General features: G+C 47.6%; 1 protein-coding gene across 1 annotated transcript; it reads right to left on the minus strand.

The window, feature by feature from the left end:
* Window positions 1-675: 675 nt before the first annotated feature.
* On the minus strand, window positions 676-7,055 carry SSR2 (signal sequence receptor subunit 2). The gene is made up of 4 exons (XM_017852502.1): window positions 6,971-7,055; window positions 6,084-6,238; window positions 4,364-4,462; window positions 676-969 (listed from the first exon to the last, which is right to left on the minus strand). Exons 1-4 carry the CDS (start codon window positions 6,977-6,979, stop codon window positions 840-842), a joined length of 393 nt encoding a protein of 130 aa, XP_017707991.1. The 5' UTR covers window positions 6,980-7,055; the 3' UTR covers window positions 676-839.
* Window positions 7,056-13,502: the final 6,447 nt, after the last annotated feature.

The following is a 13,502-nucleotide window of genomic DNA, read 5'->3' on the forward strand; positions in this document are numbered from 1 at the left end:
AAAAAAAAAAAAAAAAAATTTATCTTTTTTTTTTTCTGAGACAGGGTCTCACTGTGTCACCCAGGCTGGAATGCAGTGGCAATAAAATGGCTCACTGCAGCCTCAACCTCCCGGGCGTGAGCAATCCTCCCACCTCAGCCTCCTGAGTACCTGGGATCACAGAGGTGTGCACCATGCCCGGCTAATTATTTGAAATGGGGGTCTCACCATGCTGCCCAGGCTGGTCTCCAACTCCTGGACTCAAACAATCCACCCACCTCGGCCTCCCAAAGTACTGGGATTACAGGCATTAGCCACCATGTCTGGCCCCATTTATCCTTTCTTTATGATGGAAATGTTCAAATGCTTCTCATCTGGCTATTTTGAAGTATACATTAGATTACTGTTAACTATATTCATCCTACTGATCTATCGAACACTAGGTCTTATTCCTTCTATTTTTTTTTTTTTTTGAGATGGAGTCTCACTCTGTCGCCCAGGTTGAAGTGCAGTGGTGTGATCTTGGCTCACAGCAACCCAGCAACCTCTGCCTCCTGGGTTCAAGTGATTCTCTTGCCCCAGCCTCCCAAGTAGCTGGGATTACAGGCGCCTGCCACCACGCCCAGCTAATTTTTGTATTTGTAGTAGAGATGGGGTTTTTCCATGTTGGCCAGGCTGGTCTCAAACTCCTAACCTTAGGTGATCTGCCCACCTCAGCCTCCAAAAATGCTAGATTAAGGCGTGAGCCACTGCGCCCAGCCCCAACTGTATTTTGGTACCTATTAATCAACCTCTCTTCATCTCCCTCTCACCCCCACCACAAGAGATTTTAAGGGAAGGCAGATCCAAACTCCATCCAGCTAAGGGTTTGGGCAACTCACCACAACGGGCCCATCCTCCTGGGCCAGGTAAGTAATTGTCGCCGAGGTGAAGTTGAAATAACCAGCCTTGAGAGGGCGCAGGACCACAGTGTGGGAGACATTGCTAGCACTGGCTCAAGAGTTAAGGAAGGGAAAGAGATGAAGCTAAGGTTGTAGCAGCCTTTCGACCTGTGGACCTGTGGACTAAACGCAACATTTACAAAACAGTTGCCAATACGTGCTGATCTCATGCAGGCAATACTCTGCAGGAATGAAAAAACATATGCTTCTTTTTAAAATTTACTTTTTTTTTTAAATATTAAAAAAAGAGAGAGATGGGGTCTCACTTTGTTGACCACGGTGGTCTCAAAATTTGGGCTCAAGTGATCCTCCCGTCTTGGTCTCCCAAAGTCCTGGGATTACAGGCATGAGCCACCACACGGGACCTAGGCTTCTTTTTTAAATCTAAAGTGTATGGTATTACAGGTTGTTTTTCCAGCTAAATTTTAAGGGGCCTATGTTATACTCAGTGCACTGGTTTTTGAAGTAAACTTCCAAACAAATATATGTTATGGATAAAAAACTATAGTCATTTGGTCAGGCATGGTAGCTCACACCTGTAATCCCAGCACCATGGGAGGCTAAGGTGGGTGGATCACCTGAGGTCAGAAGTTCGAGACCAGTCTGGCCAACATGGCAAAACCCCGTCTCTACTAAAAATACAAAAATAGCTGGGAGTGGCGGCAAGTGCCTGTAATCCCAGCTACTCTGGAGGCTGAGGTTAGAGAATCCTTGAACCAGGGAGCCAGAGGTTGCAGTGAGCCGAGATGTGCCACTGCATTCTAGCCTGGGTGACAAGAGCGAAACTCCATCTCAAAAAAAAAAAAAAAATTACACTAATTTGATCAGTGCTTCTTGGATGGTTAAAAGAAATTATAGTCACTTAAGCTCATAGAAAATCTTTTTTTTTTTTTTTTGAGACAGAGTCTTGCTCTGTCACTAGGCTGGAGTGCAGTGGCATGATCTCAGCTCACTGCAAGCTCCGCCTCCTGGGTTCACACCATTCTCCTGCCTCAGCCTCCTGAATAGCTGGGATTATGGGCACCCGCCACCAAACCTGGCTAATTTTTTTGTATTTTTAGCAGAGACGGGGTTTCATTGTGTGTTAGTCAGGATGGTCTTGATCTCCTGACCTCATGATCCACCCGCCTCAGCCTCCCAAAGTGCTGGGATTGCAGGCGTGAGCCACCCGCACCCAGCCAAGCTCACAGAAAATCTTTTGTTAACTATAATTGAAGGAAATTCTTGAAAATACAAAAAAAACCCACAAAACAAAAACAAATACAAAGACCACATTTACCCTCACCAAGAAACCTAAATGTATATATATTTATTATTGATACGATTTGGATCTGTGTCCCTGCCCAACTCTCATGTGGAATTGTAATCCCCAATGTTGGAGGAGGGGCCTGGTGGAAGGTGAATGGATCATGGGGGCAGATTTCTCCCTTGCCATTATCATGATGTGAGTTCTCACAAGATCTGGTTATTTAAGTGTGTAGCACCTCCCCACTTACTCTCTTCCTCCTGCTCCAGACACTTAAGAGGTGCCTGTTTCCCCTTTGCCTTCTACCCTTCTAAGTTTCCTGAGGCCTCCCCAGCCATGCTTGCTGTACAGCCTGCAGAACCGTGAACCAATTAAACCTCTTTTTTTTTTTTTTTTTGGAGATGGAGTCTCGCCCTGTCTCCCGGGCTGGAGTGCAGTGGCCGGATCTCAGCTCACTGCAAGCTCCGCCTCCCGGGTTCGCGCCATTCTCCTGCCTCAGCCTCCCGAGTAGCTGGGACTACAGGCGCCCGCCACCTCGCCCGGCTAGTTTTTTGTATTTTTTAGTAGAGACGGAGTTTCACCATGTTAGCCAGGATGGTCTCGATCTCCTGACCTCGTGATCCACCCGTCTCGGCCTCCCAAAGTGCTGGGATTACAGGCTTGAGCCACCGCGCCCGGCCTTAAACCTCTTTTCTTTAAAATTACCCAGTCTCAGCTTGTTCTTCATAGCAACTGGAGAGCAGACTAATAAAATACAATTATTATTTGTTTAAGAGACCAGGTCTCGCTTTGTCACCAAGGCTGGAGTACAGCAGCACTATCATAGCTCACTGCAGGCTTGAACTCCCAAGCCCCAGCAATCCTCTCGACCTCCGCCTCCCAAGTAGCTGGGACTATAGGCATGTGCCACCACACCTGGCTTAAATATACTTTAATTGACAAGAAGAAAAATACCATCTAATTCAATACTCAGGAGATAATTGGTAGATTAGAATAAGAGACTTTAAAAGGTCACCCAGGTCCTTCATGCTAGCATCCCAGTAAATTTCTTTTTTTTTTTTTAATTTTTTATTTTTGAGACAGAGTCTTGCTGTTGCCCAGGCTAGAGTGCAGTGGCGCGATCTCAGCTCACTGCAACCTCCACCTCCCAGGTTCAAGTGATTCTCCTACCTCAGGCTCCCGAGTAGCTGGGATTACAGGCGCCCGCCACTGTGCCCGGCTAATTTTTGTATTTTTAGTAGAGCCAGGGGTTTCACCATCTTGGCCAGGCTAGTCTCGAACTCCTGACCTCGTGATCCACCCACCTTGGCCTTCCGAAGTGCTGGGATTACAGGCGTAAGCCACCGTGCCTGGCCTGAATCTCTTTTAAAAGCACCTTAAATATCCTTGTCCAGACACAAACATCTTTATTAAGTGCCTATATCCTTCCAGTATAGTATGTTTCAGGGTTTTTTTTTCGTTTTTTTTTTTTTTTTTGAGACAGAGTCTCACTCTGTCGCCCAGGCTAGAGTGCAGTGGCAGGATCTTGGCTCACTGCAACCTCTGCCTCCCAGGTTCAAGCAATTCTCCTGCCTCAGCCTCCCAAGTAGCTAGACTACAGGTGCATGCCACCACACCCAGCTAATTTTTGTATTTTTAGAAGCGACAGGGTTTTACCATGTTGGCCAGGCTGGTCTCAATCTCTCTTTTTTTTTTGAGACGGAGTCTTGCTCTGTCGCCCAGGCTGGAGTGCAGTGGCGTGATCTCGGCTCACTGCAAGCTCCACCTCCTGGGTTCATGCCATTCTCCTGCCTCAGCCTCCCGAGTAGCTGGGATTACAGGCACCTGCCACCACACCTGGCTAATTTTTTGTATTTTTAGTAGAGACGGGATTTCACCGTGTTAGCCAAGATGGTCTTGATCTCCTGACCTCGTGATCCGCCTGCCTCAGCCTCCCAAAGTGCTGGGATTACAGGCGTGAGCCACTGTACCCTGCTTGTTTCAGGGTCTTATAATCGGAACTTCAGGATCCTCCTTCTTCATGTCTACTCTAAATCATGCTCACACAATTTACACCAACCTCTCTTGCTCCATCTTATCCAGAGAGATGACAGGAGGACAGCCACACATATCCAGCCTATTTGAAGTACCCCCGCTGCTTTGCAGGCAAGGCTATCCCTGCCCCCCAACCCTTCATCACCAAGTAGCAAGAGGATACGGGGCAATCCGGTCCCATTTGACATTAAGCATTCCAGACACAATGCCAAAGTCTTCTGGAGGGAAGGAATCATCAGATAGTTCCACATCTAATGCAGCACTAGAAAATGGACGAAACAAAAAGGGTTAGTAAGTAATGGATATAAAATTAAAGCAGGCCGGGTGTGGTGGCTCACGCCTGTAATCCCAACACTTTTGGGAGGCTGAGGCGGGCGGATCACCTGAAGTCAGGAATTCGAGACCAGCCTGGCCAACATGGTGAAACTCTGTGTCTACTAAAAATACAAAAATTAGCCGGGCGTGGTGGTGTGTGCCTGTAATCCCAGGTACTTGGGAGGCTGAGGCAGAAGAACTGCTTGAACACTAGGAGGTGGAGGTTGCAGGGAGCTGAGATTGTGCCACTGTACTCCAGCTTGGGACAGAGTGAGACTCTGTCTCAAACAACAAAAAAAATCAAAGCAATAGTCCAGGCGCAGTGGTTCACGCCTATAATCCCAGCACTTTGGGAGGTCAAGGCCGGCTGATCTCTTGAGGTCAGGAGTTCAAGACCAGCCTGGCCAACATGGTGAAACCCCGTCTCTATTAAAAATACAAAAATTAACCAGGCGTGGTGGTATGCACCTGTAATCCCAGCTGCTTGGGAGGCTGAGGCAGGAGGATCACTTGAAGTTGGGAAGCAGAGGCTGCAGTGAGCCGAGACTACACCACTGCATTCCTGCTTGGGTGACAGAGTGAGATTCCATCTAAATAAATAATAATAATAAAATTAAATTAAAGCAATAAATAATCAAACCTGCCTGTTTCTCCAAAAAAATCAGAATTGCAAAAGAGAGATATGAGTAATATAGTAACTTGGTTCTGTTGCACTGAAGAATCCAGGTCAAGGACTGGATACTATTGCTCACAAGCACCAAAACAATCAAGTATCCAGGAGACAATAGGTCCAAGTTCATCCTTGCCTCAATTTTTCTTCATGTACATGCCTGTGTGTGTGGAGGGAGGGAGAAGAGGAACACAGTGAATACAGAGAAGAAAGTTAAAGGGAATAAAATGAAAGAAAGGCAACAAAAATGCTCTAGGCTAATGAAAGGAAAATGACACTTTTTTTTTTTTTGAGATGGAGTCTCTGTCTTGTGGCCGAAGCTGGAGTGCAGTGGCGCGATCTCAGCTCACTGCAACCTCCGCCTCCTGGGTTCAAGCGATTCTTTTGCCTCAGCCTCCCGAGTAGCTGGGACTACAGGTGCCTGCCACCACACCCGGCTAATTTTTGTATTTTTAGTAGTGACAGGGTTCTGCCATGTTGGCCAGGCTAGTCTCGAACTCCTAACCTCTGGTGATCCGCCTGCCTCAGCCTCCCAAAGTGCTGAGATTACATGGGTGAGCTACCATGCCTGGCTGGAAAATGACACTTTAAACCCCTGAGGTAACAAGGGATTGTGTATTTTTTGTGTCTTAATTTTCCCTCCTGGTTTTTCCACAATTCTTGCCACTTCCCTACTGTAAAATTCTTCCAACCCAGAATGTGAAAGACGGTTTCTTGTAGCTCAGGTAAGAATGTCCTCCTTTCCAAAAGTAGGTCCCAAGTATATTCATTCACTCAATATATCCGATGCTGGAAGTGTCCCAAAGAGGAATCAGTACCCACCAATATGCTCCCTATTCCCATCTGAAAACTAAGAATCCAGAAATAGGCTTAATCTGTAACTCCAGGGCCTCCTTACCTTGAGCCGACATTGTAGATGTTGTACTGCAAGGTCAGGTCTCGTCCCTCCACGGCGTATCTGTTCAGCAGTGATTTGGAAGCCAAAAGCCTGGCTCCTTCCTCTGCTTGAGTGACAGCAAATAGAGCCAACGCCACAAACGCCAGCAGCCTCATCTTTAGAGAAAAAAGCAAAGTGAGTTATCAAACCAAGTATGTAAAATTCACCAAAATCCTCGACAGCGCTCCTGTAGAAAGCTCCTTTGATGCTACCCGAGCAGCAGCCCTTTCCACAGAGTAGTCTATAAGCTACCAGCGCAGACCCGTTCTCCAGACTCTCCTACCATCTTCACCCTGCAGCCCTCGAAAAATCGGTACAAGTACCAGTATATCTACTGCCCTCTTCCTGTCAGAAGCCCCGGGATGCTCACCCGCCGGTGGGGTCTTCTGAAGGGACACCATGTGGCCAGAGCAGGGCTTTCTTTGGGGTGCCTGATTTCGGCCGATCTTGGACCTGCAGGAGCCTGTTTGTAGCTTTCCCTCACACAGGAGTGCCCACAGCTGCAGCCTTCCCGCGGCTCCTCTCCTCCTTGGCCACAGCTCCACTGGGATCCCACCGCGGACTCTTGGGGTCCTCCTCACATCCCTGTACCCCACTCTCCAGTCCAGCCCCTGAGATCCCATTCGTCCTCGCCTGTCACATCCCTTTTTGGGTCCTTCGGGCAGGGGACGGGGGTCAGTCACCTCTGCCCACCCCCGCCCCCCGCCTCTTGTCTAGGTTACACATCCTCCAGCCACCGCGTCCTCTGCCCTTCCCGCCTTCCCCGAGCTAACCCCCAGCCACGGGGTGATACGCGGACACGAGGCTCTCGCCTGTCCCGCTCGGACGCCCTAAGTCTCCAGACTCACCGTGGGCATCCCAAATGCCTTTCCGGAGCCACAAAGACAGGAAGAGAGCGTCAGCGTCGGAAAGACCGGAAATAAGCACTGGCCGGAAACCGTGGTGTTCCGCCCAATGCCTTGTGGGAGTTGTAGTTCTTAGAGAAGCCCCACCTTTCTCTTTGTAGTGCCCGCCTGCCTGAGAACCTGTGAGCGCTCCTGAGAGGTTTGTGCGTTCTCCACGTTTCTTATTCGGCCCTCTTTGGGGGGCTTTTCAGGTTGATTTTTCACTACTGTATGTGACCCGCACCTGATTGGGTGCTTTGGGAAACTAGCAAACCTAGAAATTTGGATCATCTATCTAAAATGTCAACTAATCCTGTTGAACAGAGAATTAGAGAAAAGCTATTCCAATCAGTATTTTTTCTATTCTCAGGCAAGACACGTAGACATTCCCTACATCCAGCAGGTCACCGCGCCCTGAGCTTTATTTAGAAGCCCTTTGAAGTGCCAAAAAAGTAGATCTTTTCTTCTCCATTCCTGCTGTAACTGCTTTAGTTCTTGCTGGTTACTCGATGTGGATTTTACTCTAGTAGTCTTTCTATCTTAGGTCTTTCCCTGCTCTTTTATTTTATTTATTTTATTTTATTTTATTTTATTTTATTTTTGAGACAGGGTCTTCCTCTGTACCCCAGGCTGGAATGCAGTGGCTCGATCTCAGCTCACTGCAACCTCCACCTCCTGGGTTCAAGCAATTCTCCTGCCTCAGCCTCCGCAGTAGCTGGGATTACAGAAGCATGCCCGGCTAATTTTTTGTACTTTTAGTAGAGACGGTGTTTCACCATGTTGGCCAGACTGGTCTCAAACTCCTGACCTCAAGTGATCTGCCCGCGTCGGCCTCCCAGAGTACTGGGATTACAGACTTGAGCCACCGCGCCCGGCCTCCCTGCACTTTTTAATCAGCTGCCGAACTTCCCAAAACAGCATTTTGAACAGTAGATCTTAGGTTCAGAGGATGAACTGTAGAGTTAGGCAGTCATGAATTCAATCGCAGTTCCGTCACTTAGTGGTTAGGTAACCTTGAACAAGCATTACTTATATAACACCTTGGTTCCCACATCTGTAAAACAAGATAATTATAGCACTCACAAAAGGTTAGAGTATCAAATAAGATGATGTATGTAAAACTCTCAGTACAGTACCTGGCACATGTATGTGCTCAGTAAATGGTAATTATCAGTATTGCTGTTCTTGTAGAATAATACACATCGCCTGTATCTGCCTTAGTATGTGTCCCTCCATTCTCCACCTCCAAGATTGCAGTTTCTTGAGAAAAGGTTGTCCCTTTCCCGTTGCTTAGTGTCCTGCCTGAGCACACAGGAAGTAGTCCAGGAATTAATAATGACTTCTCTACATACAACCTCCAGTCTGCTCCGACTTCAGGCCTTGGTATGTGACTTCCTTGAAATGTCCTCCTACCCCTCTTTCCTATCCAAATCCAGCCAGTCCTTCAGGACCCTGTTCTGGTCTCGTCCTCTCTGGGAAGCCCTCCGTGGCTTTGAGTGTTCTTTTACAGCACAACAATTTATTTGTTTTCCTCTAATTGTTTCTGGCTTGAAAGATATACGTTAGGCCGGGCACAGTGGCTCATGCCTGTAATCCCAGAACTTTGGGAGGCCGAGGCAGGTGGATCACGAGGTCAGGAGATCGAGACCATCCTGGCTAACACGGTGAAACCCCGTCTCTACTAAAAAATAAAAAAACTAGCCGGGCGAGGTGGCGGGTGCCTGTAGTCCCAGCTACTGGGGAGGCTGAGGCAGGAGAATGGCATGAACCCGAGAGGAGGAGCTTGCAGTGAGCTGAGACCCAGCCACTGCCCTCCAGCCTGGGTGACACGAGCAAGGACTCCGTCTCCAAAAAAAAAAAAAAAAAAATACAAAATCAGCTGGGTGTGGTAGCGCATGCCTGTAATCCAGATACTCGTTAGAGGACTGAGGCTGAGAATCGCTTGAACCCAGGAGCGGGGGTTGGCAGTGAGCTGAAATCACCCCAACTGCACTCCAGCCCTGATGCCAGCAGCAAGACTGTCCCTCAAAAAACAAAAAAAAAAAAAAGAAAAAAGAAAGAAAACTACCTTAATGATTAGGTCCTATTTCTGTAGTGTACACTTTTTCAAGGGCAAAGAAAGTGCTCAAGAAACATCTGCTGATTGGATAATTTTTTTTTTTTTTGAGACAGTGTCGCTGTGTCACCCAGGCTGGAGTTTTGTGGCGCTATCTCAGCTCACTGCAACCTCCACCTCCCAGGTTCAAGCGATTCTCCTGCCTCAGCCTCCCAAGTAGCTGGGACTATAGGCATGTGCCACCATGCCCAGTTAATTTGTATTTTCTTTTTTTTTTTTCTTTTTTTTTGAGACAGAGTCTCGCTCTGTCATCCGGCTGGAATGCAGTAGTACAATCCCGACTCACTGCAAGCTCCACCTCCCGGTTCAAGCAATTCTCCTGCCTCAGCCTCCCGAGCAGCGGAGATTACATGCATGTGCCACCATGTCTGGATAATTTTTGTATTTTTAGTAGAGGCAGGGTTTCACTGTGTTGGCCAGGATGGTCTCAATCTCTTGACCTTGTGATCCGCCTGCCTCGGCCTCCCAAAGTGCTGGGATTACAGGCATGAGTCACCACGCCTGGCCAATTTATTTATATTTTCAGTAGAGACAGGGTTTCGCCATGTTGGCAGGATGCTCTTGATCTCCTGACCCTGTGATCCATCTGCCTCGGCCTCCCTGTGCTGGGATTACAGGTGTAAGCCACCATGCCCAGCCAATTGGAGAAATTTTTATTCCTTCCTCCTTCCTTTTTTTTTTTTTTTTTTTTTTTTTTTTTTGAGACAGAGTCTCGCTCTGCCGCCCAGGCTGGAGTGCGGTGGTCGGATCTCAGCTCACTGCAAGCTCCGCCTCCTGGGTTTACACCATTCTCCTGCCTCAGCCTCCCTCCCGAGTAGCTGGGACTACAGGCGCCCGCCACGTCGCCCAGCTAGTTTTTTGTATTTTTTAGTAGAGACAGGGTTTCACCGTGTTAGCCAGGATGGTCTCGATCTCCTGACCTCGTGATCCGCTCGTCTCGGCCTCCCAAAGTGCTGGGATTACAGGCTTGAGCCACCGCGCCCGGCTTTTTTTTTTTCTTTTTAGACAGAGTCTCACCCTTTGCCCAGGCTGAGTGCAGTGGCACAAACATGGCTCACTGCATGCAGCCTTAACCTCCTGGGCCAGCTGATCCTCTCACTTCAGCCTACCAAGTAGCTGGGACCACAGGTGTGCCCTACCATGCCTGGGTAATTTTTTATTTTTTTATTTTACTTTAGGGATGGAGTTTTGCCATGTTGCCCAGGCTGGTCTCTAAATCCTGGGCTCAAGTGATCCACCTGTCTCTGCCTCCCAAAGTGTTGGGATTACAGGCATGGACCACCTTGTTTGCTCAAATATTACTTTCTATAGCCATTTCTCCAGGACCGGAAAGATGGAAAGTGTGGGTGTTCTTGTTTCTCAGACTCTGCTGCACCCAAAAGGAATATATCTTTAGCACTCACTGTCCAAACGCCTTACTATGGAGCCACTTCTGAGTCCAGAAGAGAAATGTCTTCATCCTTGGGTTGCCAACTTACACATTGACCCTTTTCCTGCCTCTATCCCATCTGAGTCACTTGTTCTTTCATTAGTACATTTAGCATTCATTTTTTGAGCACCTATTATGTGTCAAGCACTGTGATAGTCACTATAAGAGATACAAAATAGGGCCAGGCACAGTGGCTTACTACCTGTAATCCCAGCACTTTGGAAGGCCGAGGTGGGCGGATCACGAGGTCAGGAGTTCAAGACCAGTCTGACCAACATGGTGAAACCCTGTCTCTACTGAAAATACAAAAATTAGCCGGGCATGGTGGGACACCCTTGTAATCCCAGCTACTCGGGAGGCTGAGGCAGGAGAATCGCTTGAACTTGGGAGGTGGAGGTTGCAGTGAGCCGAGATCGTGGCACTTGACTCCAGCCTGGGTGACAGAGCGAGACTCCATCTCAATAAAAAGAGAGATACAAAATAGAATATGGAGCCTGCCTTCAAGAAGGATGACATATAGGCCTAACCATAATGAAAAGACAAATGAGGTTCAAGCACTCCTCAAAAAAAAAAAAAAACAGGCAAGGTGGTTTACACCTGCAATCCCAGCACCTTGGAAGGAAGGATTGCTTAAAGCCAGGAGTTCAAGACCAACCTTGGCAACAAAGTGAGACCTGTCTCTACAAAAAAAAATTTTTAAGTAGCCAGATATGGTGCCATGTGCCTGTAACCCCAGCTTACTCAGGAGGCTGAGGTGAAAGACTTACTTGAGCCCAGGAGTTCGAGGCTGCAGGGAGCTATGATTGCACCACTACTCTCCAGCCTGGTGACAGAGCAACAACCTCTCTCAAAACAAAACACATAGGCCAGTGCCTCATGCCTGTAATACCAGCACTTTGGGAGGCCGAGGTGGGCGGATCACCTGAGGTGAAGAGTTCAAGACCAGCCTGACCAACGTGGAGAAACCCTGTCTCTACTAAAAATACAAAATTAGCTGGGTGGGGTCGCGCATCCCCGATATAGTCTATGGGAAACATCTGCCAAAGTGACTTATGTCAAAGTGAGTCTGTCAAGAAAATCTCGGATTTAGTATAGATTGATTTTTTTCCTTTTTTTCTCTAGAACTAGAGAGAACCTGGGAAAATGCTGTGATAACAGATCATTTCACCCCTGGAACTCTCACATATCTCACTGTGGATCAGAAAGTCTCAGACAAGGGATGGGCTGGTGAGGACACATCATCTCTGTTCAGTCTCCCTACTGGAATTCATTCTGACTAGAGTAGAGAGATTTTGAGTCAATTGCTAAAGGAAGCGTTTCTGTTGAAAGAGCTCCAAAAGAATACAAATGCTTCCTGCCATCCTCAAGGGGACTCCAAACCAAGAGACTGAGTAGGACTTTGTTAGATGAGCAGGAATTGTATGTCAGGATTGGAGGTGTACAGAGCCAGTGTGAGGCCACCTATGGTGTCAGTTGTGCCCCTAGGATGGTATAACAGGTTTCAAGCCTTGTTTCTTTTCTTTCTCTCTCTTTTTTTTTTTTTAGACAGGGTCTCCCTGTGTCACGCAGGCCGGAGTGCGGTGACTCAATCAGCCTCAACATCCTGGGCTCAAGCAATCCTGTCTCCCTAGTAGCTGGGAGTAAAGGCATGCCCCATCATGCCTAATTTTTTTGTTTTTTGTAGAGATGGTGTCTTGTTATGTTGGCCAGGCTGGTCTTGAACTCCTGGACTCAAGCAATACTCCCTCCTTGGCCTCCCAAAGTGCTGGGATTACAGGTGTGAGCCTCCGCGCCCGGCCTACATTTTTTTTATTGTGTTTTATTTTTTGTTTTGTTTTTGTTTTTTGTTTTGTTTTGTTTTGTTTTTAAGATAAGGTCTCCGTCTGTGGCCAAGGCTAGAAAGCAGTGGCATGATCACAGCCCCGAACTCCTGGGTTAAAGCGACCCTCCTGTTCCAGCCTCCTGAGTAGCTGGGACCACAGGCGCTCGCCACCACGCCCAACTAATTTTTAAATTTTTTGTAGAGACGAGATCTCGTCTGTTGCCCAGACTGATCTTGAACTCCTGGGCTCAAGCAGTCCTCCTGCCTCGGCCTCCCAAAGTGCTGGGATTACAGGCATGAACCACTGTGCCTGGCCAATTTTTTTTTTTTTTTTTTGAGACCGAGTCTCACTCAAGCCGGAGTGCAATGCGCAATCTCCACTCACTGCAAACTCTCCCTCCCGGGTTCAAGAGATTCTCCTGCCTCAGCCTCCCCAGTAGCTGGGATCACAGGCAACAGGCACATGCCACCATACCTGGCTAATTTTTGTATTTTTGGTAGAGATGGGATTTCACCATGTTGGCCAGGCTGGTCTCTAACTCCTGACCACAAGTGATCCACCTGCCTCGGCCTCCCAAAGTGCTGGAATTACAGGCATGAGCCACTGTGCCCGGCCCTGGTCAATTTCTTATTGTGATTAAATATACATAACACAAAATTGACCATTTTAACCTTTTTTGTTTAGACAGATTCTCACTCTGTCACCCAGGCTGGAGTGCAGCAGCATAATCATGGGTCACTGCAGTCTTGACCTCCTAGGCTTGATCTTCCTGCCTCACCAATTTGGACAAACTGTATCCATCTGAGATCCGTTGGTTAAAGAGGTAGATGTGATGGAAAACTGGCTCTAACTTCTCTAATATTAATTCAACACAGATTTGCTGATTACCCTCCTACGTGGTAAACACTGTTCTAGGCCCTAGGGCAATAGCAGTGGACAAAACAGATAAATCTTCTTACCTTTCTCTCTAAACAGAAAATATCCCATGCCTTTCTAATGCAGCACTGTCCAGTAGAACTTTCAGTGGTAATGAAAATATTCTATAATATCTCCACTGTCGAACATGGTAGCCACCAACTACATGTGGCTATTGAGCACTTGAAATGTGACTGGGCAGACTGAGGAACT

Source organism: Rhinopithecus bieti, unplaced genomic scaffold (assembly GCF_001698545.2).
Source record: "Rhinopithecus bieti isolate Rb0 unplaced genomic scaffold, ASM169854v2 scaffold_33937, whole genome shotgun sequence".
Lineage (NCBI taxonomy): Eukaryota > Metazoa > Chordata > Mammalia > Primates > Cercopithecidae > Rhinopithecus > Rhinopithecus bieti.